Consider the following 27473-nt stretch of genomic DNA (forward strand, 5'->3'; position numbering starts at 1 on the left):
CTCTGTGTCCCAAAGAGCGGTCAACTATGTCAAAAACAAATTCCTACCATGAACAAACATTGCATTACTTATTCGCCCAATTTTTTGTTGTTTTGTTAAAATTCATTTTTAATTATCTTTTTCATGTTTTGAAAGCATTTCCATGACAATATGACACTGTCCTATAAATATTCTGGCTGATATTATTTGTGTGGCTCTGTCTCCTCTTTGTTTATTGAGATAGGTCATGTTACTTATGCAATAATAAGTCAAAGAATGAATTTGTAGCTAACCTTTGCCACATGGCATAATTGGGTCATTGTTGTAGCAGTTGTCTGGAAAACAGAAATGTTGCTTCTAACCAAAGATTAATTTAACATCAAAAGCAAAAGCAAAGTATTGCAAAAGTTCAGCGACTCAGGTAGCAAATTTACAAAGAGAAATGGAGATAATGGGCAAAATGTGAATGAAAGTTCTCACAGCTGCCAGAAAGGGTTGGTAGAGGAGCTTGCTGGGCTGGGATGGCATTAAGTCTCAAACCTGCTTCTTAGCAGCGTTGGCTTTTCCGCACTCTTTAACTCAGCCATAGTTTTAGAATCCCAATCCTGGGTTTCCCGGCCCATCATGCTTGGGGAACGAAGATGACCCTCATTATACTGGATTGCTGACCAGACAACATGAATATTTGAAAGTTCCCTGCCTAATCTCCCTCACCAGGTTTTGGAAGCCCAAAGACTAGGAAGTTGGGTTCAAAGTATTGCTGCCATTCCCAGGGTGAACTGGAAAGGTGACCCTAATCAACAATTCCAGAAAAGCATCCAAAGCATATACATCTGTGCCCGTGAAACAATTCATTGTGAAAGCCATTTAAGTAATCTGATCAGTTTTGTTATTTTATTTGATTTATCCCTTAACTGTGTGTGTTTGTCTGCCTGTCTTTTGTTTGAATGTTTAGGTTTAAAGCAGACACTAATCAGTTTAACATGCTGTTTAATTTTCTCTCTGCTAAAGTTATTGCATATTTAATAAATAGTTAAGTCTTATGTTTAAGACACAAAACCAGTGTCTGGAAATTAATTATTCTCAAAGTCTGGGATTGATTATTCAAATGTCTGATTGATTATTCGAACTATTGAAATAACTGTTGGGTGTCTCTGACAGTTTTAATTTTACTGTATTGCGAATACAGAGATAGAAAAGTTAATTTGGTTTAGCTGTTTGTCTTGGTGTCATAACACTGGGCAACTACATAGCAGATGTAGTATAACGTAGACAAGTGTGATGTTTTCCACTTCAGTAAGAAACACAGAATGATAGAATATTATTTAAATAGTATTAGCTTGTGATCTAGAACAAGGGCTCACAATCTCAGGATATAAGGTAGACTATTTAGGACTGAGATGTGGAGAAATTTCTTCATTTAGGGTGTAGTGAACCTGTGAGATTCTCTATCACAGAAGGCAGTGGAGGCCAAGTCACTGAATATATTTAATAAATAAATAGATTTCTAGACTAAAGGCATTGAGGGGAATGGGAAGAGAGCAGGATTGTTGCATTGAGATAGAGAATTAGCCTTGACCATTGAATGACAGATGCAAACCTCTTAGGCCAAATTTTCATCAGAGTCGTACCAGACTCGAAACATTAACTTTGTTTCTTTCTCCACAGATTCTTCCATATCTGCTTAGTCTGTTCGATATCTCCGGTTTTTATTCCATCCCTAACTTTTTCAATTAAGGTTTTGCCCAGTGTTCCAGCTCAATGACATTTCATCTGAATTTTCATTTTTAAAATATATTCATTCATAGACTTTGTTGGCTTGGCTGATTTGGCTGGTATTTCTGTCCATTCCCAATTGCTCTTGAAAATGTGAGACACTTTCTTGAACTGCTGCATTTCATGTGGCATAGTCCACCCAAAATACCATTAGAAAGGGTTTTGATCTAGCAACCATGAAGGAACAGTGATATAGTTCCAAGTTTGGATGAGGTGTGTAGCTTGGAGGGGCAACACACAGGTGGTGGTCTGCCCATGCATCTACTGCCTTTGTTCTTTCTGGTGCTAGATGCTGAGGGTTTGGATGGTGCTGTTGCATAGAGTATGCCGAATCATCATTAGTTCTGCTGTCTGATTGACCCCATATAGTGTTGTATGTATGTAGAATACATACAAAATATGAGATTAATCTAAATATATATTCAGTCCTATTTGGTTTCAAATGAAATATGTACAAGAACTGCAGTGCATCTGTTTACAAGAACTCTTCATCCATTGAAAACCTATTGATGGGGTACTGCAGTACCACTCAATTTCCCTGAGCCATTACTAAGACTAGTCTGACACCGCAATTCCAAAAGCTGAATAGACATCTGACCGAGATTGTTGATGATTTAAGAATGTATTGGAATAAATGTACAGGCACTGAGGGACCTTGTATTTAAAGCATAGATGCCGATAACATAATGAATAAATGAATAGAAGTGCTGGTAAGTGTAAATGTTGGGAGATAATTTGATCTTTTCCCTCTCTTTTCATTTAAAATTCTTGCTTTCCTTTCTTTGGATTAAGCATTTCCAATAAACTGGTTGTATTGTAACATTTGCAATACAAAGGAGAAAGTGAGGACTGCAGATGCTGGAGATCAGAGTCAAGAGCGTGGTGCCAGAAAAGCACAGCAAGTCAGGCAGTGTCCGAGGACCCGGAGAATCAACATTTTGGGATTCTTGATGAAGGGCTAATGCCTGAAACATCGATTCTCCTGCTCCTCGGATGCTGCCTGACCTGCTGTGTTTTTCCAGCACCGCACTCTCAACCCACATTTGAAGTACAAATCCAATACACAACAATACAGCAGATCACAAGTTTTATTAAATAAAATTAAATTATTGAAGCACTCAATTTGACTGTAGAAAACTAGGAGGTTTAGTTTGGTTTTAAATTGCATAGATTGAACTGAATCATGCAGTTAATTGTTATAACCTACTAAAAAATATTAAAACGCCTGAAGGAATTTTAGTAACTGCACTGGTTTATATGTGTATGTCTTGTATATAATATTCATCATTTTTTTCCTTGTAGGTTTCAACTTGGCTTATACTATATCAATTGGAAATACCACTCTTCACACATCTACTCTGATACCAGGAGTTATTGTTATAGACGGGTCTTCGCAGTCCCTTATTGGACCAGGTCAACACAATGTGACTGTTTATGCACGAAATAGCTCCATAGAGATATCTCAAAATTTAACAATTCTTCTACTTCTCAAGATCAGTGGTTTGAAGGCTGAGTTGGAACCACATGCCCTGAAACTGGGCAACAATATCACCATAAAGGTCTCTGTATCTCAGGGTTCACCAATAAGTTTGCAATTTGACTTTATCGATTCTTACAATATTTTGTCTTATACAGCGAAGAGTTTTAATGGTCAGCTTCCAGTTTATACATTTCCGATGCAGAAGGAAGGTAAATGTTGCATTGTTATTGGGGATTGGGTTTAATTTTTGTTTCAGAAATAAGTTATGTAACATAACTTTAATTGAAGCATATGATACATCCCACAAAACTCCATTATTTGTCCATGAGTTATTTACTGATTCCTGATCAAATTTATAAATCGCAATGCTCAATAAATTGATTGGCCCATTTCTTACATTCCTTTACAGAAGAAACAGACACAAGAAATATGAGGAGAAGTAGGCCATTTAAGACTTCTTTGCCTATTCAATAAATCATTACTGACCTGAATGTTGCTGAACTCCACTTTCCTGCTTGCCCTCCATAATCTGTGACTTCCTTGTACATCAAAAATCTGCCCAACTCTGCCATGAACATATTTAATGACCACTGTTCTGAGGTAGAGAATTCCACAGATTAACAACCATCTGTGAGAAGAAATTCCTCCTTATTTCTATCTTAAATGGGAAATCCCACATTTTGAATTGGCATTTGTTGGTTCTAGGTCCATCCTGAGGGGAAACATTGCCCATAGCATCAATCCTGTCAACTTCTCTCAGGATCCTGTATGTTTCAATAAGATCACATTTCATTCTTCTGAAATTTAATGAGTATAGGCCCTAGGGCTTAAGCCTTCCTCATAAGTCAATTCTATTTTGGGAATCAGCCCAGAGAACTTTCTATCAGCAGTATATCTCCCTAAGTAAGGAGACTAAAGCCATGCAGAGTACTCCAAATATGTAACCTCCTGTACAACAACCAGCAGACTTCCCTACTTCTATAGTCCATTCTCCTTAGAATATAAGTCAGTATCCCACTGGTATTCCCATTACTTGCTGTGTCTTTATGCTCACTTTTTGTGATTCATGAACCAGGACAGTCTGATTCCTCTGTACTGCAGCATTTTGTAATTTCACTCCATTGAAGTAGTCAGCTTTTCTATTCTTCCCCAAGTGGACAATCTCACATTTTCTCACATTATACACCATCAGTCCCCTGTTTGCCTACTGTTTTCTACATCCCTTTGGCTGAACCTTATTTTTTTATGGCTAGTTTCATCAAGCTTAACTGAGGGTTTCTTTCCTTGAGGTCTAACTAGAACTTCTGGCATATCTTACAAAAGTCACCTCATTAACTCCCTAAATCACCCCATGATTTCCATCTTGCTCTATTTTGCCACGCACCATTCCCATAATAATTTGTCTTTGCTGGGATATCCCAGAATTGACCAACGTCCCTTGGTCCCTGTGCCTTCTTTAAAAACTGATTGTGTACTGGGACATCACTGTCAGTCTGCGGCTGCCTTGCACACCTCCTTCTATTTGCCCCAGACAGGGCAGTCACAGGAAATCATTATCCCACTTTGCAATAAGGAACCAGCAGTGGAGGCCATGACACCAGATCCTGCCAGCCTGATCCAGATTAGTGCAGTCCTAGTCTGGAGGAATGCCCAGCACTCTAGGAAGAAGGTCAATGACTTAATCTACTCCACCATTGTAAGTGCTACCATCTTCTCTCTAATACCTCACACTCACCTCTACCAAGGCTCACGCTCCACCAGTCTCACTACTGCCTGCAACACCTTCCCTCATTTACTGTCACCTACCCCAACCTCCGATGCCACTAATCCTGCATGCCCGCTCTGCTGCCTATTCAGTCACTCAGATCACCTCCCCACCTGCACTAACAGTAACAGCTGTAGCACAAACTTTCAGTTTCCTCAATATCTGCCTCTATATCATTCCAGCAGGAAACTAGCCTGCAATAGGGCTACAACATGCCCTTATGTAGCTTGGATCCTGACTGTGACTGCTCTGAGTGTTGATTGATTGTTTCCAAGCTCATGGATATTAAAAGTTGCCCTTGACTTGTGCTTACATACCCTTTGCTTGACTTGACTGCGACTCTGTGACTGAGAACTGTTGGCGGCCATAGCTTTGGATGTGTTGCTAAACAGCACAGCAATACTGTGAGCCTGTTATCTCTTGCTAAATGATCAAAGTGCAAATAGGCAAGGCAAGGAAACTGTACCCTCTACCTGTCTTCACTTATCCCCACTTGACAACCCTGCCCCCGCCACTCCCTTTACCTGCAGCTCCCCCTACACCCACCTCCAGTCCTGAAAAAGAGTTACCCCTGAAAAGTTGACTTCTCCACCTCCTGATGCTGCCTGGCTTGCTATGTTCTTCCAGCCTCCTGCCTGGCTACTTTGGATTCCAGCACCTGCAGTTTATTTGTCTCTAAGGAAATGCAACGCAGACATGCAGTGAGCATCCAGAAAGGCTCAGAGTGAGCAATCAAGCACTATGAGAGCAAGTGAATGGACAATAATACTATAAGATGTAAGGGCAGATGTTGACCATTCAGTCCATCAAGTTTGCTCTGCCATTCAATGGTATTTAAACAAACCTGAGATGCAGCATTGAAGTACAGAAGTTTACTGAGAAGTATACATTGCCTCAATATGTGACAGTTACATAATAGATGCAGCAAGTTGCTCCTGACATTGAGATAGGCCTCACTGCAATTGGTACGTATTGAAATGGTTTGCCATTGTTTGAGACATTGAATACACTGAAACTGGTGTTTATCGTATCAATAGTCAAGTTCTTTGTGTTTTATCAAACAATGCAAACCCTCAGGGAATGATCCTTGCACTGTGAATGTTGGTACTTTTATCCGGGAAGTGGATAGTAATGTAGACATGGAGAGGGTCCTGTTGTTGCCATGGTTGATGCATTTGGCATTTCTCACACTCATTCACAAGTATTGAAAATCCCGATTCATCTGTGATCAGCACATTTGATTCAAGTGATAGTGTCTTGTGTATTTCATATCCACTGGTTTGCCATGGGCATGACTATGGACAATGCTGTCATGCTTTTGGCATTAAGACTTGTTTGCCCTTGGAAATCATTTGTTGATATATGCCAAGTTCATCTTTATAAACTAAAAATGAATGAATGTTAGATACTTTATTATTGTTGGAGTGGGGTTGGTGGAGTGATCCTTGAGCCTGGGGCAGGGATGGGATAAGTCCTGCCCCTGAGGAGAGGACATTGATCCCTGGACCTGGGGAAGGGGATGGGTACTGCCCTGAATCTAGGAGATGGGGGTGGGTGGCCGGTGAGGGGAGTGAGGGGTTTGTGGGCACAAATTCGAGTTGTTTCCAGAAGGTGTGAATGGTCTAGCCTGAGCTTTAGGTGGTCTTACCTCCCTGTACTTTGGAAGGTGGTTTGATGGAGGACTGAAGCGTTGAATGTACCACATGATCGTGGTTCTGAGACTTTTATTGGATGGTAGAGCTTTTCTCAAACATTTTTGATTCACAATACATTTTTACCTTTACCTTCTATTGGTAAAGTAGACAGGGACTGTTCAGCAAGAAGTTCCAGTGACAGTGAAGTCATGATAGTCAGTGACTAGGTGCTATTATTCACATTCATCTGCTGTCCCCAACCACCTAGGTGACAGGTTTTGAAGATGGAACACTGGAGTGGGCCCAGGGGTCACTGCTTGGCAGAGTGGGCCCAGGGTGGGAGGTCACCCTCATAGAGTAGCTCCAGAGAGACCAGAGAACGATCAGAGGGGAAAGGCAGTCTCCCAATTGAAACAAAAGAGTGAGGAAGGTGCTGGGAAAATGTTTATAAGTGCACATTAAGATCTGTTTATAACAAAGGAAGCTGCATTTGATGCCTCGACAAAATTAACAAGCTGTGATCACTTTGGAATGCTTGACAGTTCAAGGATAATCATCTGCTATCAGAATTCCATCCTGTTTGCATTACTTTATGTTCGTTGATAGTCTGCTGCAGTTTTGAGCATTTCAGAGCATGTTGAAAGTTCACCTTTTTCTGGTCTGGGTGACAAATCAACCTGGAGAACCTAACAAACAAAAACCCAAAAAATTGTGGATGCTGGAAATCAGAAAATAAAACAAAAATTGCTGGAGAAACTGAGCAGGACTGGCAGCATCTGTGGAGAGAAAGCAGAGTTAATGTTTCAAGTCCAGTGACCCTTCTTCAAAACCCTTCTCATTGAGCTGTTTGCATTTCTGAATCTTTTTAAATCTCTCCTTTCTGCCAATATTGTAGTGCATTGTCTTGTTGGTCACCTGTGCTTCATTCTGATGTCTGGCTCTATTTCTTGCTCAAAGCATCCTTCCTAAAGGTGTGTTTTATTGGTGCAGATGTGATAACAAACCCAATGAGCTTCTCTGACAGTTCTTTAGACTCCTGCTGAAAGCTGCAGCATCTTCTGACAAGCTAATCAATGGAGTTGGTGGCTGCATGGCATCTGTTAAGTCTGTTAAGTTTGACATTAGTCTGATCTTGAGTTTGTCTTTGACAGAACTTTTCTAGATCTTTTTGATTATCCATGGAAAGACCAGACATCTTAATTTTGTGAAGTCTTTCCTTGAAAATGGCAAGCAATGTTTTTAGAACTCTTTTCTTGGTATTATTTTTTCCATATAGAACAGATTACATTCATTGGACAGCTGTAATTCAGTAAACCTGTCTTTGGAAGACAGTCAAAAATGAGGTTTCCACTATCCATGATCCCACCTTAAAAACATTGGACTGTATCACTGTCATTGATATGTCCCTGATTTTGTGTCAGTGTAAATTTAAAACCATTCCTTCAGTTAAGAACACAGATTCTGCAGCTGCTGTTATCAGAACCTGTTACTAATGCGTTGTGTACACTGGCTGACAGAGCGTTCTTCCAGCTTCTTAGATACTTTATACTTGCTTTGTGTTGCAGCTCAGAAAAGCACTGCAGTCTTATTTTCTTTTCCTTTTTTTGATGAAAGTAATCTTAGAAATTGATGTGGTATTGCTTACGTACTCCCATAATTTAAAAAAAACTGGCTATGGATATTGTGATATCGAAGAAGCCGACAGATACTTACTGCAACCACTATATAGAAACATTGCATGCTTGAAGTGCGTAAGTGTCTGGGTTAACATTGATATTTTACAGTGATAGAATATGCTTTCTGTAGAGCATCATGCTTTAAGGGATCTGACATAAGATGCAGTATGAGATCTTAACATCCTCAGGTCACATGCTGTGTTGCAGTGATGACATTGAGCATGTCGTTTAAATGCAACTGTGGCACACAACAAAACATACTCTTCCCCTTGCTTTCAAATTCTGATATAGTTTTGACTTTCCCTTTGTATCCTCCTGTAGGCCGACAGGATACCTGCGTTCTTCCATTTTTGGCCTTGTGAACATCCCAATCCCAATTTTAGGAACACTGCCATCAGTGGCTATTTATTCAGATTCTTAGGCCCTAAGCTTTTTAATTTTTTTCCTTAAACTTCTTTGTCTCTAAGTCACTTTCCTTCTTTAAGACACTTCTTAAAGCTCTCGTCACCTACTGAAATATCCCATTTTGCATTTTGGTGTCAAAGTGTGTTTGATAACACTCCTGCGCAAAGTCTTAGAGCATTTTACTATCTTAAAGGTACTCAGTAAATACAAAGTCATTTTCGATAGCTTTGATTAACTCTGAGTTCCATTGAAAGCTGATATTGTTACCCACTTACCAAGTGCTCATTTATGAATAGTCCATTCATGTTCAGTCTCTGGTCACTTTATTAAATGGAATGGGTGCAAGAAGTCTCAAAAAGTCTTGTCTTCCCATCCCTCAGTCAAACACTTGAATATTAATTGGTATCAATGTTGTGTTTCAGAATGGATTAAGTTGGGAAGGGAAGGAAGTGAATAAAATAACGTTTAATTTTGAGAATGTTATGTTGCATTGTTATTTTCAGCTTGCCATTTTTGCCTTCTTTTCTCTGCCAATTTCAGGTACATTTCTTGTGATGGTAACTGCTACAAATATCTTATCTACCGAGCAGCTTATTGTTGGCCATGTCATGGTTACAAATGATTTCTCTAAAAGGAGCACTGCGATTAGGAAAAGAGCCTTGCCCAATGTAAGTAATGAAAACTGATTGTATGTTTAGCTAAAAACTACAATGTATTTATTGGAATAGAGAAGATGATGGTCTATAACCAGTTCGATATGTAATTTCAGGGTGGCATAGAAAGAACAGTGGTGAACAGTATATTTGAGGGTGATTTCCTGTTCATAACGTGTCAAGCCATCTACAGGGGAGAGTTCTATAATAGCCAAGCTTCTTCCTTTCTCCTGTTATTGCTGTCACAGAAGCCTTGATAAGGAAAATTCCATCAATTAGTGAGAAAGAAAGCCTAATAATTGCAATGAAGTCAACAAATCAATGAAATCAGTCACCTCAGCTCCAGGGGGAGTTCCTCAGGTCGTAGGTCCAAACATCTTCAGCTGCTTCAGCAATGATCTTCCCTCCAATGTAAGGTTAGAAGTGGGGATATTTGCTGATTATTGCCCAATGTTTAGCACCATTCATGACTCAGATACTGAAGCAATCCATGTTCAAATACAACAAGACCCTGGACCATATCCAGGCTTGGGCTGACAAGTAGCAAGTAACATTCATGCCACATAAGGGCCTTTCTCCAACCAGAGAGAATTTAACTTTCTCCCCTTGACATTCAACGGTGTTACCATCACTAAATCTCCCACAATCAATATCCTGGGGGTTAACATTGACCAGAAACTGAACTGATCCAGCCATATAAACACAATGGTTACAAGAGCAGGTTGTAGGCTAGGAATCCTGTAGCAAGGGAACTCACCTCCTTCTCTCCAAAGCCTGTCCACCATCTGCAAGGCACAAGTCAAAAGTGTGATGGAATATTCCCCACTTGCCTGATGACCAACTGCAAGTTTCTGTCCAAGCCAATCACCACTCACCATCCTGACATGGATATGTATCACTATTCCTTCAGTGTCATTGGGTCAAACTGTTCCTTCAGTGTCACTGTGGATAGGCACTAAATGTTGGCCCTACAATAAATCTCACATTACAAGAATGAGCAAAAATGAAGTACGGGAATTCATCGTGCCATAGAAACTTTTGCGACAGTCAATAAAACTAAAATGTAAAGTAGTCAAAGACAATAATATCCCTGGTGAAAACATTCATACTGTACTAATTTAGTAACAGGAATCCCCAGGCTTACAGTAAGTCCTTTGTCTCTGTGACAGTACCAATGAGTCAGTACAGATTTTTTTTTGGCATGCTCTTGAAAGCAGACAATTCTAAATGTAACAGACCTGGTCTGCTCTCCGCACTGGATTCCAGACAGCAGGATATATCAACGTGGGTTGAAACAGCTATTAATTTAAATGCCAGCTTTCTCTGCAAACTCTGCAGCTGTGTAAATCTGGGGCTGTCACCAAATCCAGCCTTGAAACCAGAAGTGAAACGTTTGGCCATAGAATTCTAATTTGTCTCCATCATGACAAAAATCATTTTCTTTAAGATCACAGCATAAGTAAGCTATGGTTGCAAGTCTACTAAGGAGAACTATTTTATTTATCTTAAAAACAGAACATTAAAATTTGCACAACAAGATGTTCACGGCAAGGATCAGATGCAACAAAACGTTTGCTGAAGACACTTCCAAACTCTGAAGACCTTTTTAGTAATACTCCCAACCTTGAGCAGGTAAAGAAGGTAGATTGCAACTTCTGTTGTGTTTGTGAACAAATTTCCATCTTGACAAGAGAATGATATACACAGAGATTGACAGAAAAAGTGAAATATTAAATTGTTTTGATTAGAATAATAGCATCATAAACACCAACAGCAGAAATAATCTTTGGTGGGAGTTAGGGATTGGGGCAGGCTCCAAGTTTCATATCTGTGGTTCACAGAGGATCTACACATGTTAAAGTGCAACTGTCTCTGGCTGCAGAAATTTTCATGTGCGTCATTCAAAAAATGACTTGTGACCTTTTACATCTGGTAGGAGAAAGTCTAAAATTGTCAGAGTTCTTTGGAAGATAGGGTAGCTGGGAGATAGTCCTGGGACACCTTTGGGAGTGATAAAGTGCCCTTTGTTATTAAAAATATGATATGACTGTACATAAAATGTACTTAAACTCATTAAAGTTAAAATTTCCATTTACTGGAGTATAATGTTTTGAATCTTGTGAATGATTTGATAGCCTAAACAATATAAACATGCTTATTTTGCAATCAGAAGTATTCCATTTCTGATTGGCTGTTAAAAGATGATAGTATTGTGTGAACATCACAACCTATTATCTCTTGATTTGTTACTCAAGATATTAATTATAAATAGACCTTATCACTCATTACAGCTCATTTCCAATAACTTTTATGGCTTTCCACTGGGATAATGCATTTATAATGATATTTTCTTTTCCATTCCTTTCAGGTAAGAGCATGCATATTGTCATGTTGTTGTGACAATTAATATAATCCCCATTCATGTTTAATAGACAGATATCCTCATACTGCATCAGGCAGTAAAATACTTTTCAATATTTACTGTTACTTCATTTTTAAACAATGTTTTTCTGCAAGTTACTAGTTCTATCCTTTTGGGTCCTATCCCTATCCAGAAGCCCAATGCTCTACTACAGAAAATCCCAACTCTATGTACAAACACCAGTGAGCATTCCCTGCTCTTAGCTGACTCTGAAACTATTCTGTTTTATCCTTAAAGGCTACTGCATTTCTAACATTGTCAATTTGTTCTCTTCTCATCTCCTTTCATTATTCTGCAGTAAGAGTCAAAATTATTATTTTCTCCAATATTCTGTTTTGTTTTGCTTTGTATTATAAGGTGATTGAGGACAACTTGCAGAAATTTTCTGGGATAGCAATAAATGCATCCTCCCTGCAGGGAGTAGAGACTGCGAATACTTATCTTGATGTGATCACCTCACACCCTGACAAACTGACTGTTAGATCACAGGTAAGATCAGCTTTGTATATTGCCCTTTGTTATGATTCTGATGCAGGGAGTGTGCTGATAATCAAGCCCTACTATTCCATGAGCCATATAAAATGTTAATATTTTATTAAATCATCAAAATGGTCAATTTGTTTCTCTTTATTGCTGTTCTCCAGAACAAACTTGATTGAGTTTTTTGAAGAAATAACAAAGAGGATTGATGAGGGCAGAGCAGTAGATGTAATCTATATGGACTTCAGTAAGGTGCTCGACAAAGTTCCAATGGGAGACTGGTTAGCAAGGTTAGATCTCATGGAATACAGGGAGAACTAGCCATTTGGGTACAGAACTAGCTCAAAGGTAGAATACAGAGGGTGGTGGTGGAGAGTTGTTTTTCAGACTGGAGGCCTGTGACCAGTGGAGTGCCATAAGGATCAGTGCTGTCATTTACATAAATGATTTGGATGTGAGCATAAGAGGTATAATTAATAAGTTTGCAGATGACACCAAAATTGGAGGTGTAGTGGACAGCGAAGAAGGTTACCTCAGATTTCAACAGGATCTTGACCAGATGGGCCAATGGGCTGAGAAGTGGCAGATGGAGTTTAATTCAGATAAATGCGAGGTGCTGCATTTTGGGAAAGCAAATCTTAGCAGAACTTATACACTTAATGGTAAGGTCCTAGAGAGTGTTGCTAACAAAGAGACCTTGGAATGCAGGTTCATAGCTCCTTGAAAGTGGAGTCGCAGGTAGATAGGATAGTGAGTGAGAGGGGAAAGATATAAAAGAGACCTAAGGGGAAACGTTTTCACGCAGAGGGTGGTACATGTAAGGAATGAGCTGCCAGAGGAAGTGGTGGAGGCTGGTACAATTGAAACATTTAAGATGCATTTGGTTGGGTATATGAATAGGAAGGGTTTGGAGGGATATGGGCCGGGTGCTGGCAGGTGGGACTAGATTGGGTTGGGATATCTGGTCGGCATGGAAGGGTCTGTTTCCATGCTGTACATCTCTATGACTCTATGAAACTGAGACTTTCACTGGGTTTCTCAGTAAACTCAAAAATAACCTTTTTCTTTATTCAGGAGCAAACTTACTATTGCAATAAGTAGTACGACTGGGTAACAACTAAGCCAAAATATGGAATTAAACTTATCCTTTATCCTTTAATTCCCAAATGCACATCATAGACAAGTTGATACAATTCCGCAGCAAAATGGAGGCTTATATAAAGTAAGGAAATGTGAAAGTCCCCTCAATTGCATAAGGGTCCAAACTCAAAATTAAAAAAAAGGACTTCTCACAGACCTGCTGACATTGCAGTTGCAATGCTGACAGTTACAGAATCGATGAGATTCTCAAATCAGACCTCATTTCAGATAAGAGTCAGTTAGACTAAGACCTTTGAATGGTAGAAACACTTACACTTTCAGAATTTAAGAGTAAGGTAAAGATACTGATTTCTGGGACTTTTTCCAAGTTCTCAGAAGAAACCTTACTGAGACAGGAAAGACTGTCTTTCTGTTGCTCGTTTCTTGGAAGCTTTTTACTTCATTTATCACCCTGTACTGAAACAGCAACTTCAGTTCAGAGTCGGTTGCTAGTGAGCCTTCAATACAGGCAACTGACCTTTTGTAAACAATACTCTCCAAGTTTTAACTTCTCAGTAATTATTGCTGAACACAACTCCCAGAAATTTTGTATCCATTCAAAACGCTTTCAATTCAGCACATCCTAATCCTTCCATATATCCGTTCCTCATAGTCCTTACATAAAATATGTATCCTTAGCAAGTCAAATTTAAAATGCATAAATAGGGAACAATGTTTCATTCGCTTGCAACTTACAATACTCAGGCAATTTAAAATGTAATGTTTCAGTCAATTAAAAATAAATTACTATTAGTTGTAAGTTCAGGCTGCATGCATTTAAGGGGGTGAGGGGTGGGGAATGTTCAAAAGAGGCATGAGAGGCAAGGTTTCTTTTTACACAGAGAGTGATAGGAGTCTGGAATGCACTGTCGGGGTGGTGATGGAGGCAGATATGATAAGGGCATTCAAGGAGCTTTTAGATAAGCATATGTATATGCAAGGAATGGAGGGTTATGGATTAAGGGCAGGCAGAAGGGATTAGTTTCATTTGGCATTGTAATGGGCACAACAGAAGGCCAAAGGGCCCATTCCTGTGCTGTACAGTTCTATGTTCTAGGGGGCATAGGTTTAAGGTAAGGGAGAATGGTTTCAAAGGGCTCTAAGGAGCAACTTTTTCATGCAGAGGGTGGTGCGTGTATGGAATAAGCTACCAGAGGAAGTGGTGGAGGCTGGTACAATTATAACATTTAGAAGGTATCTGTATGGGTATATGAATAGAAAGGGGTTAAGAGTGATTATAGGCCAAATTCTGGCAAATGGGACCAGATTTATTTCAGATATCTGGTCGGCATGGATGAGTTGGACTGAAGGGTCTGTTTCCGTGCTGTACATCTCTATGACATGTAGACTTTGTCAAGACCACCCATTTACAATGATTAAATAAATCAAACTATTCCAGGAATATGCATAATACTTTTGGGGTTTAGACTGTGGTGCTGGAAAAGCACAGCAGATCAGGCAGCATCTGAGGAACAGGAGAATCGATGTTTCAGGCAAAAGCCCCTCATTAGGAACTCGGATGCTGCCTGATCTGCTGTGCTTTTCCAGCACCACATTTCCGACTTTAATCTCCAGTGTCTGCAGTTCTCACTTTCGTCTATAATATTTTTGGGCCCAAGTTGTATGATTTAGCATAGTACATACAAATATTCAAATTCGGAGTAGGCTATTCAGCCCCTCATATCTGTTCCATTATTCAGTAAGATTATAACTGATCTGATTGTAACTTCAAGTCCACATTCCTGCTGTGGACCTTTCATCCCCTTGCTTAGCGAAAAATATCTATCCTTGTCTTAAATATATTTAAGGACTCCGTTTCAACATCATTTCAAGAAGAGCTTGAAAGACTCACAACCCTCTAAGAGAAATAAATGTTTCCTCATTTTAGTTTTCTCAAGTGCTATATGCAAAGTGTTGCCATGCTCCAGTGCCATCTTGAAGCACTGAATATAATGTAAGATGTTACTACAATAGAGTTCATCTTTCTCTCCTCTTGATCCTCCTCCACTGCTCCTCCAATTGCTGTTCGACATTTGAAACAGGCTCCTGGGTCTTTGTATCAGGCTTTGGGGTCTCGTTTACGAGCCTCCACCACCTCAATTGTGACCACCGTGTCCGTGCTGGAACCATAGAGCTGGGGGTGTGTGGGTTCTATACCTCCTCTTCCCCATCTGATGCTTCTCCAGACACTACCACCAGTCATTGGTTATCAGGGTCCTTTGCCATCCCTTTCACTGATGCTTCCACTCCTTCAAGCACCTGGACCTAGCCATACACCTGGAGCCTTAGCTCTGTCCAGGCCCAGGAGGTCAGCCCGGGGCCTATTTCTACTTACCGGGAAATCTCGGGTTGGGGTGGGCCCATGTTTGGCTCGTCCTGGCGTTGCTGCCAGTTGTCTCCTCCTTCATTGGCCACTCTTCTAGCTTTAAAGAAAAAAGAAACAGAGCCAAAGAAAGCGAAAGAAAGCAGATTGGAGTGGAGCTGAATGGTAAACGCCATTTTGAAATCTCATTATTTTCCAAATGAGCAGCAAAAGGTCATTTGCCATCACAAAAATCATTCACAGCAACATTCCCTCGAGCTGCGTGGCCATCAGGCTCCATGTATTGGTGTGCCAGTGATCTCACTTCCAGTTTCAGAAGTGCTGTGACTGGACTGGGAGGTCTGCAAAACAGCATGAGATTTTAGCAACAATGCAAGTTCACAGATGGTGAAGTAATTAAAGAAAACAATGACTGCAGCTGCTGACTCTTTATGCAAATAGTTTAAAAACGAGAAAGAAATGATAATAACGGCAATCCAGAGCTTGGTACTTCAACAGTAGCAAGACAAGTCGAACCTTTGTCTGAAGTCATCCTTCATCAACTACAGCAGGACCTGAAGTACAATGAATGCTTCTCACTGCCTTCAAATGAATCGATCGATATCATCACCACAACCCAGCTGACTGTTTTTGTTTGTATGGTTTGAAGAACATAACGAAAGAAGTTCTTCTCACCCTTTTGCCCCTAAAAGCAAGGACAAGGGGTCAGAATATCTGCAATACGTTCAAAAGTACGTGCTTGAGAAAAGCAAGAAACTGAGTTCTGTTACATCTGGTGCATCAACAACGCTTGGCACAAATACGAGTTTTGTTGGATTTTGTAGAAATGATCCTGATTTCTCCTCTTTTGTCAATTGCCACTTTATAATCCACCAGCAGCTATTAGTGAGTAAAGTTGGGGGCATTTCTCATGTAATGATAGTTTTTAATATTGTAAATTTGATTCAAGCAAGACTCTTTCAGCACCACATATTTAAAGCCTCACTCGATGAACTCTATATTGCCTACAGTGAAATAATCCTCCATGCTGGTATGAGGTGATTAAGTCAATGAAATGTCCTGTAAAGATATTTAGATCTGATACTTGAAATTGGCAGTTTCAGCACCGCATATTTAAAGCCTCACTCGATGAACTCTATATTGCCTATGGTGAAATAATCCTCCATGCTGATGTGTGCAGCGGCCTCTCTGACAATGCGTGATTGCTCAACTTTACATTTCTTAGAGAAATAATATCAAACTGAACAAGCTGAGCTATGAACTATGGAAAATAGATAGAACCTTACACATGAGCAGTACTGTGAATGTATTCAAATTGAAGCGAAGTCTGTGGTCACCCCATTAAAAAAAAAATGCTGCAACACTTTGAGTTGGGAGAAAATATTATAAAAACAAGTAAAAGATAAAAAGAAGTATTCTACCCTGAATACCTCTGTGCAATCCTGAGGAAGTTAACAGAAGAATTCAACAAGCAATTTCAGGAATTTCAGAAGTATGAAGAAACTAATCACCATGTTTGTCTCAAATCCATTCCTTCAAGTACATATTGATGGGTTGCCTACCAAATTCCATCAAAGCAGTGGAATTGCTGAAGATAATTACTATGAAAAATAATCTTGAACTAAATGTCAGAGCAAGGAACTGTGATTTCAGTGGATTTGGAAAATACCCATTTCTGTCATTTTGTGCTTTTAAAGTGAAAACTTTCTTTGAATCCACATTGCTCTGTGAGACAGCTTTCATCCAAATTAAGATTGTAAAACCCAAGAATTGCACCCAACTCATAGATACCCATTTGATGGGCTATACATTGCTAACAGCCCCAAACTTCAACACAAATTTCAAGACACTGGCAGATAATACTGTTATACTGAGACTTGGTGAGCAGAGCACACAATGAATGATGTTAGATACCAGGTTTTAGGTTTGTAAAGCTCTAAAAATAAACTATTAATTCTCTGTTTTTCTGCTTTGCATTTAAATTCAAAAAAGTGATGCCTTGCTTAAAACGTTTGGAGACCACTGCTCTCCAATGAAAATTGATGCAAAGTGCTGATTCAATTCATATGCCATTTCCTTATATTCCATTCTTAAGTCTCCAAACTCACTTTCTGCAGGATCAGTGCTCATTTTAATTATTTTCTTCTTTAAATATCTAAAAGAAAACTTACTATCTGCTTTTATATGTAAGGTGAGCTTTCTCTTGTGCACTAATTTGTCCCTCCTTATTTATTTTTAGTCCTTCTTTGCTAATTTTTAAATTCCATCCAATCTTCTGACTTGCTACCTACTTCTAATCATCCAAACAGCCCATATGCCAGTATAAATCTGTTTTTTTTTCAACTGCCGAATGCGTCTAGCCCCAGCTTCTTCTGTAGGTCATCAAAGCTTAAGTCAAAATTGGACAGTAATAATTTGTCCAGGTAGCTTTTTGAATCATTAGGCTTGTGTCTCTAGCTCATTTAGCTCTATGTGCCAAATTACTTTGATCCGTTCTTAAAAAAAAAAGAAGGTCAGACCTTCACAACTGAAAACCAAACTCTCCTTTACGTCTACTTTAGAATCTGAGTTCCCAGACAATGATTGTATTATAAAACACCTTCATACTAGTGAAAATGGCTGCACTGAAGGGGAATGAAGTTAGTTCGAGGAAGAGTACCGACACTCACATGTCAGCAGTTCTTGTTTTCAATGGACTTTCCATCTGCAGTGGTAGTCATTGTAGATATGCCCTTAATGGCCATATACCCATGAATGGAAGAGACATGAAGGGACCTAATCCTGGGTGCATAAACTTTCTGTAAACAGTGAAGATTCTAAATGAAGACCTATTGGTTTGAATACAAAATTCCAATTTCTCTTAATGTTGAGTTTATTAGTTGGGAATTCTAGGATGGAATAACTAAAGTTTTATTAAATGATAAATATTAAATGGGTTTCAACCTCACAGCTGGGTCTGTAGATGGAATGCATTGCAATGAACCTGTATTTTGAAAGCTTCCAAGATCTCTCTTCTCCTTAGGAAGAAGCTAATAATGCACTCCTGAACCTGAGTGACAAGTTGCAGAATCTTCCTACTGTAAGACCGAGTGATGAACTGTGGAAGCTATATGGAGCAAAAACTGGTCTTAATGCAGTTAACAATCTTCTAAGTGCTTCAATGACAACAAATAGTTTTGATGTGGAGGAAGAAAAGGTAATGATTCTTGAATGTTTAGAAATGAATGGCTTGGAATTAAAATGAAATAAATTAGAGTGGTGCTGGAGAAGCACAGCAGGCCAGGCAGAATCCGAGGAGCAGGAAAATCGACGTTTCGGGCAAAAGCCCTTCATCAGAAATGAATCAAGAATTAAAATGAAATAGGTTTGTTGAGAAAGCTGTGCAGTCTTCTTTCCTGTGTTATCTGTTTAATGTTACAGTGGAACACTGAATATTAGTCACACTTCATCTTCATTAGAGGAATCTAAACCTTACTTTGCAATCTGAATTTTCTCTGGCTGGTGAGAGAATTGGCAAGACACTTTTGGTGCCTCCATTCAGGAAGTCCCACCGAGTCACAACAGATCAGGCAGTGTTGAGGCCACCAGCAGGAAGTGGATAATAAGAATAAGTGCATCCTTTTTAGGCTGGCGGATGTTACAAGTCACGTGTCACAGAGGTTGATGCTTGGGCCTCAACTCTTTTCAATTTAAAAAAAACTGATTTGGAAGAAGGACTAATGGCTAACTATGCTGATGATGTAATGATAGGTGTGAAATTGAATTGTGAAGAAGATATAAGAAGCCTACAAAAGAATGTAGGTAGGATAAGTGAGTGGGCAAAGATCTACTAAATGGCATAGTTGGGATAGTGTGGAATTTTCCATTTTGACAGGAAGAATAAAAAAGAAGCGTGTTATCTAAATGGTTGTAGAACTCTGAAAGGCAGAGTGATCTGGGTGTGCATGAATCACAGAAGATTAATATGCAGGACCAACAGTCATTCTGGAAATCTAATAAATTTATGATTTACTACAAAGTGAATTAAATGCAATAGTGGGTAATTTATGCTCCTATTATATGGGCATTGGTGAGATCTGTGTGTGGTACTGGTTACCATAATGATAGAAGTATGTTAATGCATCGCAAGCAGTTCAGAGACGATATACTCAACTAACACCTGGAATGAGTAGATTGCCTGATGAGAAAAGGCTAGGCCTATGTTCTTTGGAGTTTAGAGGAGTCAGTGATGACTGAATGGAAACATATAAGATCCTGAGGGGACTTGACTGGATGGATGTTGAAAGGATATTTCCCCTGGTGGAGGGATCTAGAACTCTGGTTCATAGTTTAAACATAAGGGATTGCTGATTTGAGACAGAGAGGAGGAAATTGTTTTCTGTCAGAGGGTTGAGAGTCTTTGGAATTCCATTCCTTAAAAAGCCAGAGGTAGATAGATTCTTGATTAACAAAAGGATGAAAGATTATCAGGAGATATGCAGGACCACAGAGTTGAAGTTAAAATCAGAACAACCATGATCTTATGGAGCAGGAATGTTGGAGCAGGCTTGGAGGGCTGAGTGGCCTACACTTCTTCCTTGCTTGCATGCCTGTCTCTGAAGCAAACCCCTATAGGTGGAAGCGAGAGATGCTGGATAATCAGAAGTCCATAGCTCTTGCACTAAAGTGCCACTGAGGAGACAGTGGCTGCTGCCAGGAGTGTGGGCAGCTCAGGGCACGGTAAGAAATAAAAACAGCAAGTGTTGCAGAAATTCAGCAGGTCTGGCAGCATATGTGGAGAGAAAAATAGAGTCAATCTTTTAGATCCAATGACCCTTCTTCAGAATGTATCAGAGCAAGTAAGTAATGTACGGTGTAATCCTCCTCAGCCCTTCAGCCTCGAACCACAACTCTTTCTCCAACTCATTAATGACATCACCAGTGCTGCTTCCTGCCCTTGAACAGAATTGGAAACAAAATCAACAGTTTTGCTTCCTAGTTCCATTTTTCTCTCCCTTTCGCCTGGTCCATCTCTGACTAATCTCTTCCTTCCCTTGAGTTCTCTGTTTCCATTTCTGGGGAATGGGCTGTCCACCAATAGCCATTGCAAGTCTACTGACTCCCATAGTTGCTAACTTCCTCACACCCAGCTTCCTGTGAAGATTTGATTCTAATATGTGTCTCCTTCACATCTGTTCCAATGATGCCACCTTTCACTGGGTTGCGTCTGACATGACTGAAGATACTCTCCCAACTTTGGTTGACAGGGCCCTCAGCTGTGTCCAACCAATCTACCACATTTCTGCCTTCACCCCTTCTCCTCCTTCCCAGAACATGGATTGGGTTCCCCTTGTCCTTACTTTCCACCCCACAAGTCTTTGTACTCAAAGGATCATGGTCCACCATTTTTGCCACCCCAGCTGGATGCCACCACCAAACATATCTACCCCTCCTCTCTGCCAATAGCGTTCTGCAGGTATTATTCCCTCCATCTCACCCTGGGATTACTCCATAGTTCCTAATGCTTCCTCTCTCTCCCATGGCAATCACAGAAGATGTAACAGATTTTCATCCATCTTTCTTCAACATTTTACTTGTACTTTTTTCAACCTGGTCCACTATATGTTATTCTCACCATGTGCTGTCCTTTTCATTGGTGAGCCCAAACACAGCCTAGAGTACCATTGTATGGAACACCTTCATTTTGTCTGCAGGAATAACTCTGACTTCCCAATTGCTTACCATTTCAATAAACCACCTTGCTGTCTTGCTAATATTTCTGTCCTGGGCCTACAGCAAGTTCCAATGAAGCACAATACAAACCTGAGGAGCAACACCTCATTTTCCACTTGGACATTTTACAGCCTCTAGGCCTTAATATCAAATTCTGCAACCGCAGAGCCTGACCTCTTCCTCAACGAATTCCGCTTTCTTCTACTCAATGAATTCCACCGTCTCCTCCTCAACCTCCTCCCCACCCCAGTCAACAGCATGAGAAAAAATACCATTTTTGATTACTTTCAGCTCTGAAGAATAGTTGTATCAGAATCGAAACATACTCTGCTTCTCTCACCAGACTTGCTGCTAGACCTGCTGAGTTTCTCCAGTGTTTTTTGCTTTCTTAAATTAGGGTGAGTGTGTGTGGTTGTGTCTGGCAGGGGTTGAAAGGGGATGGTAGGGTTCCAAGCAAAGGCAGGGGGTGGCTCTAGTCAGGCAGAACCTTGCTGAAGTGTAACATTGAGGGAACTTTCAGAGGCACTGGCTAAAGCTTTCTAATCGACAGATTCACACGTGGTGTCAGAGAACTGGGACAATTCAACTTATACCCTTGTTCAAAACAAGTTGTTATGATAAAGTGAGTAATGACAGGCTAGTCAGTTTAGAAATCAACCTGTTACTCCACATCTCTGGAGCAGATGAGACTTGAACCATGTATGCTGTCTCAGGGGCAGGGATACTACCACTGCAACACACAAACACTTTTGAACAATCAACCTCCTGGTGCGGGGTATAGCTTTTAGAAATTACAATTCAAGCCAAAGCTCCTAGTCATTTGACCCAATTGTAGTTTGATTAAGGAAAGCCCTCAGGGATTTTAAAAGAGCAAATTGGGTTTCTCTAACTTGCTTGAGATTTTTGAGAGGGTTGATGAGGATAATGATAAAGTGCCATACAACAACTTTGTGAGCAAAGTCTGGAGCTCATGGAATAAGAGGAACAGTAACATATATGGCTGGATTTACATGCTGCTGAAGTTCTTGCCCAAACTCCTGCCCTCCTGGGGTTGGGGACTGTGCAGGGAGTTGTAGATAATTGAGAGGGACTCCAAAAAGCCCAGGGGCCCCATGAATGGAACCTAAATGACAGAAAGATGAAGCTTTTAAGTAGGCATCAATTGGCCATTTAAAGCCAGCAGCAAAGATCAGTTTGGAGGGAAGACAACAGCTTGGCAGGCACATTATTTTAATGCTGTCCAGTTCATTAATAGTCAGCTTTAACATGATTTGAAGTTGTTTGAAAGATATTTCAAATGTTCGCTCTAACAAAATGCATTCATTATTACTTTTGATTTTGCATTCAGATGGCAAATATGTTTGATGTTCTCCTAACATCTATGGATAAAATATTTTCATCCCTTGAGAGTCAAATTCAGGAAGATGACCCTCCAACTGTTTTCCAGGCATCATCCTTCAGCATGGCATTAAAAAGGTAAAGAGCATGTCCCAGTAAGAGTGCTTCAAAGTAGCAATATTACATAACTGCATAACTCTAAAAGAGCTCCGAGTTTATATCCGTGATTATTAAAAGAAAAAGGAGATTCAGTAGAAATAAATGAAATTTGAGTCATGAAAAATTGTAAAATGGTGGGTTTCTTGAATTACTGCTGAATATAAAATTGAACTAGCACTGGGTACAAACATTCTTACTGACATGGATTATGCTTTATTGAAGAGGTACCATTACAGTCACAAAAGTAAATGATAGCCTTTTTATCAAGGACAACATCTTTCATTTTAATCGCTGCATAGATTTACCAGCTCATATAATGCAAGCTTTATAATTCTCTTTTGTTATTACTTCAGGTACGGTTCAAAGAACTTAAAAGGAAGCAGGATTGATACCTTAGAGACAAATTCATTTAGTTGCATTTTCCCAGATTCTATTGATCTGCAGAGTATTTCAGATAAACCAATTCAGTTAAGGGTAAGTATATGTTTACAGGCTATGTTCAATGAAACGTCTCGCTGGCAGTGAGTGTTTAATGATTTAGTCTTCTCTACTCAAGAGGTAATATGCTGTGGCTGTGTAAACATTCCTTATTTCTTTCTTGAAAGCATGCAACTTTCATCCTTATTAATGTACAGTAGGCAGTTTTCATGGACGGTGATTATTTTCAATGCTTCATTCAAATGGCTCTGGATCAGCAACTATGGTCTCAGTGTCATGTTGGATTTTTTTAAAGAGGGTTTTGCACCATGAGGTGAGCTGTTACTTACTGAGCTTGTCTCATTAACCACCTACCCCATCTCCATGGTGTCCTTCTCACCATTTTCCAGTCCTATCTTGACACACACAATTCCTGGAATAACCTGCCATTTCTGGGATAGGCTGAAATTGACTGGCATTCCTGGCTTGTTATAAAAGACCTCCATGTCAGGCACAGGGTTTCAACATCTCAGGACATGCTTCATTGGCACAGGTCACACACACCTCAAATCCTGGACCTTGGCATCTGACTTTTGACATCCTAAGAACCCTCATGGCACATCTGTGACCCACTTACGGAATATTTCTGCACTTCAGTGCTGTACTTCAGGACCCAACAATAACTATCCTTATAATGCTGGAGCAAGAGCATTGTCCTCAGGGATACCCACAGTTCATAGAGTGCACCAGGCTGTATCTCCAGACAGTGAATGACAGTCATTCACTGGTTCACTCCCTGAGCACAATGCCCTGACCAGTCTGTATCAACCTGCCTAGTCTTTGTTTTAAAAAAAGATTATATTTGCTAATCTACCTGTTCAGAAACATTATGACACATCTCTAGAGCAGGTGGGACTTCAATCCAGTGTCTCCTGGCTCAGAGTTAAGGTCTCTATCACTACACCATGACAGCCCTAACCTGCTTCATTCAAAATTGAAACAAGGTTTGACAGCTAATTGTCAGTCAGCATTTTCATAGCAGCATTCCCCATTGCAGCGCCTCTAACAATTCGAGTCCATTCCTTGCCAGTCAGGTCAATGAATCAAGTCTGTATATGACTGCCTGTATTTGTGGCACAGTGGTTGTGTCCCTATCTCTGATCCAGGAGGCCTGGATTCATGTCCTATTGACTATAGAGGTGTGTACTAACATCTCTGAACTAGTTGTTTAGAAATTATCAATGACTACCTGCTTATTCACATCAGCTGTGTGTTGCTGTCTGTTTGTCTCTGGGTCCTTCTCTCGTATGCTCCTCTATGTGCTGCTGTCTGCCTGTCTCAGTTTCTCTTTTACCCCATCTAACATGCCAGTTTATTAATTGGTTTGTGAATCTAGCTCCATGGGAAGGGTGCAAAACATATAAAAGTACCCCCTACCATCAGAAGTAATCCCAAGATTACTGAGATTCACAGCAGTTTCGAACATAATTCTTCAACCTGTGTTGCAAGGTCTTCAACCTATTCATTTCTAATTTGATAATAGTGTGAAACATTGCTTGTAGCTTCCCTCATTTTTCAGAAGTTTTCCACCCATGTTGTAGCACTCTTCATCCTGACACTTCGGATGGTCTACAGGGCGTTCTGGTAAAATGCATGTTTCGCCAACATGAATTGGCTATAATGTGATTGACGAATTGTGGACACTATTTGGATAACGCTAACTTTCTACTGAACGGATATAGTGATCTTCTACATTGCGATTTTCTATCATAATTTCCCATAGCATGATTTTCTATATCACAGGGTTGGAGAGGAATGCAACTGTCACATTATACCAGAACACTCTGTATAATGTTCTAGACTCCATGACTGAAAAGTAATCTATTTTATTCGTCAAATCTGAACCATTGCTTTCTTGGAATATCATCCTTTTATTCACACATCTCTGCATTAATTTTGTTTTAATTATGTATCTCAAGAACGTAAACATATCTTAGCTCACAGTGTTTTCCTGTCCTGAGTCCTCCTTTTCACAGTCAATTTTTTCCCTTCCATGATTTCCACATCTGGGAAATGCCCATTCCTTGCCATTTATTTTGGGTGTGTAGCCTGTTGATTTTCATATCAGCCATTTGCTCAGGCAATCCAACGTTTGATGTTTCAAGCACATCCAAGCCCCAGAAAAGATTGCACATTAAGATATCCCACATCAGAGGCTGTGTACTTGGGTTATGTGATACATTCCTTGTTCCAGGCCTACAAATCTTTCCCTGGTACATCAATGGTACATTTTTAAGAGTTTGTCTCCTGAGTTGTATATAACGAGATTGCCATACTGTGCCAAACAGTGTAGTACACATGTCGGATTGTTTATGTATAATCTAGAGTAGAAATCACTGTCGCTGATGTTGTTTCATGTTTATACGTTGATAGTCACAGAATTGTCTCTTGTAGCTATGGAGTAAATAGAGGATATTGCTTGATGAAATCTGTGATGTGTAAAAACCAATTTGAATATCCATAATGATCAGTCATAAATCATTTACAGTAGGCTAGGCTTGGAAATATTCCATAGTTTGCACTTTATTTCAATTTATTTTGTTTGGATCATGCTTAAGAATAGTATTTTTCCTAGCCATTGAGATGTACAGCATGGAAACAGACCCTTCAGTCCAACCCGTCCATGCCGACCAGATATCCCAACCCAATCTAGTCCCATCTGCCAGCACCCGGCCTTTTTCCCTCCAAACCCTTCCTATTCATATACCCATCCAAATGCCTCTTAAATGTTGCAATTGTACCAGCCTCCACCACATCCTCTGGCAGCTCATTCCATACACGTACCACCCTCTGCGTGAAAAAGTTGCCCCTTAGGTCTCTTTTATATCTTTCCCCTCTCACCCTAAACCTATACCCTCTAGTTCTGGACTCCCCACCCCAGGGAAAAGACTTTGCCTATTTATCCTATCCAGCCCCTCATAATTTTGTAAACCTCTATAAGGTCACCCCTCAGCCTCCGACGCTCCAGGGAAAACAGCCACAGCCTGTTCAGCCTCTCCCTGTAGCTCAGATCCTCCAACCCTGGCAACATCCCTGTAAATCTTTTCTGAACCCTTTCAAGTTTCACAACATCTTTCCGATAGGAAGGAGACCAGATAACAGAGAATGCATAATCTGCTGGTAAGAAATTTCTGTGGATTTTAATTGTATTTTTTCCACAATGTTCCTTTAGATGGTCAATTTTAGAGACAGTCCTCTCACACGGAAAATGCAAAGGAATGTCAGTGGACCTTTGAGCAATATATCTTTATCTTCAAATGGATCAGAATTAAAAGTGATGAATTTGTTAGACCCCATTGAGGTAATTACAGGAAGTGACAAGCACATTGGAATTCTCATTTTTGTTTCATTTTTTATTTTATAAATTTACATTTTACTGTCTTTTGACATTGAAGTGTAACCAAATGTTGTCTTTTTTTTCATCTTGAAGATTTTACTGCCCAGATCGAACTCAACCCAACTCTTCCCAGCTACATATACCACAGCTATGAACCTAGTTTTCCATAGGTTCCATGTAACTGATCCAGAATCAGCCATTGTGATCTCTGTAGAAAGCAATCCAGTTACTTCAACACAACTGTACTTCAAACATGCTTCCAAGCCCAATGAGACACTATATGAGTTTGAAAAAAGCTTCTTTCCACAGAGCAGCACCAGCGGTAAGATAATAGATATCAATTGATTTTGTTTCAATGAAGACCACGAATGCGAATATAATTCTGGGTGGTTGAGAACAGTTTCCCAAATTAAACTATTGGCAATCAAGATTGAGTGTCGTGTTCATAAAAGGCAGTATTGGAAGTTTAGAAAGATTGCGGAAAAAACAGAAAAGGAGTGAATAGGGTGTTAGGGAGGAAAATGGAGAGGGACAGGAAGATCAATATAGAAGAGGTTATGGAGAACAGAACAGAGTGAATGCTGGAGAGGACAGCAGACATAAAGTCAAGGAAGGCGAAGAGACCATTGGAGAACCTGTACAAGAAGGACGGATTGCACCTAAATTGGAAGGGGACTAACATACTGGCAGGGAAATTTGCTAGAACTGCTTGGGAGG

The 27473-nt window shown here is 39.9% G+C and overlaps 1 protein-coding gene across 1 annotated transcript in view; it reads left to right on the forward strand.

Annotated features, from left to right (window-relative positions):
- LOC122558306 (polycystic kidney disease protein 1-like 2) overlaps positions 1-27473 on the forward strand; it is a 134249-nt gene that overhangs the window by 19144 nt on the left and 87632 nt on the right. The window contains exons 6-14 of the mRNA XM_043706723.1: positions 3058-3444; positions 9256-9383; positions 10884-11000; positions 12148-12279; positions 18756-18929; positions 22794-22921; positions 23296-23416; positions 26592-26720; positions 26850-27078. Of these exons, the coding sequence (XP_043562658.1) occupies positions 3058-3444; positions 9256-9383; positions 10884-11000; positions 12148-12279; positions 18756-18929; positions 22794-22921; positions 23296-23416; positions 26592-26720; positions 26850-27078 (1545 nt within the window). The remainder of the gene's footprint in view (positions 1-3057; positions 3445-9255; positions 9384-10883; positions 11001-12147; positions 12280-18755; positions 18930-22793; positions 22922-23295; positions 23417-26591; positions 26721-26849; positions 27079-27473) is intronic.

Source organism: Chiloscyllium plagiosum, chromosome 17 (genome assembly GCF_004010195.1).
Source record: "Chiloscyllium plagiosum isolate BGI_BamShark_2017 chromosome 17, ASM401019v2, whole genome shotgun sequence".
In the NCBI taxonomy this organism is placed as follows: domain Eukaryota; kingdom Metazoa; phylum Chordata; class Chondrichthyes; order Orectolobiformes; family Hemiscylliidae; genus Chiloscyllium; species Chiloscyllium plagiosum.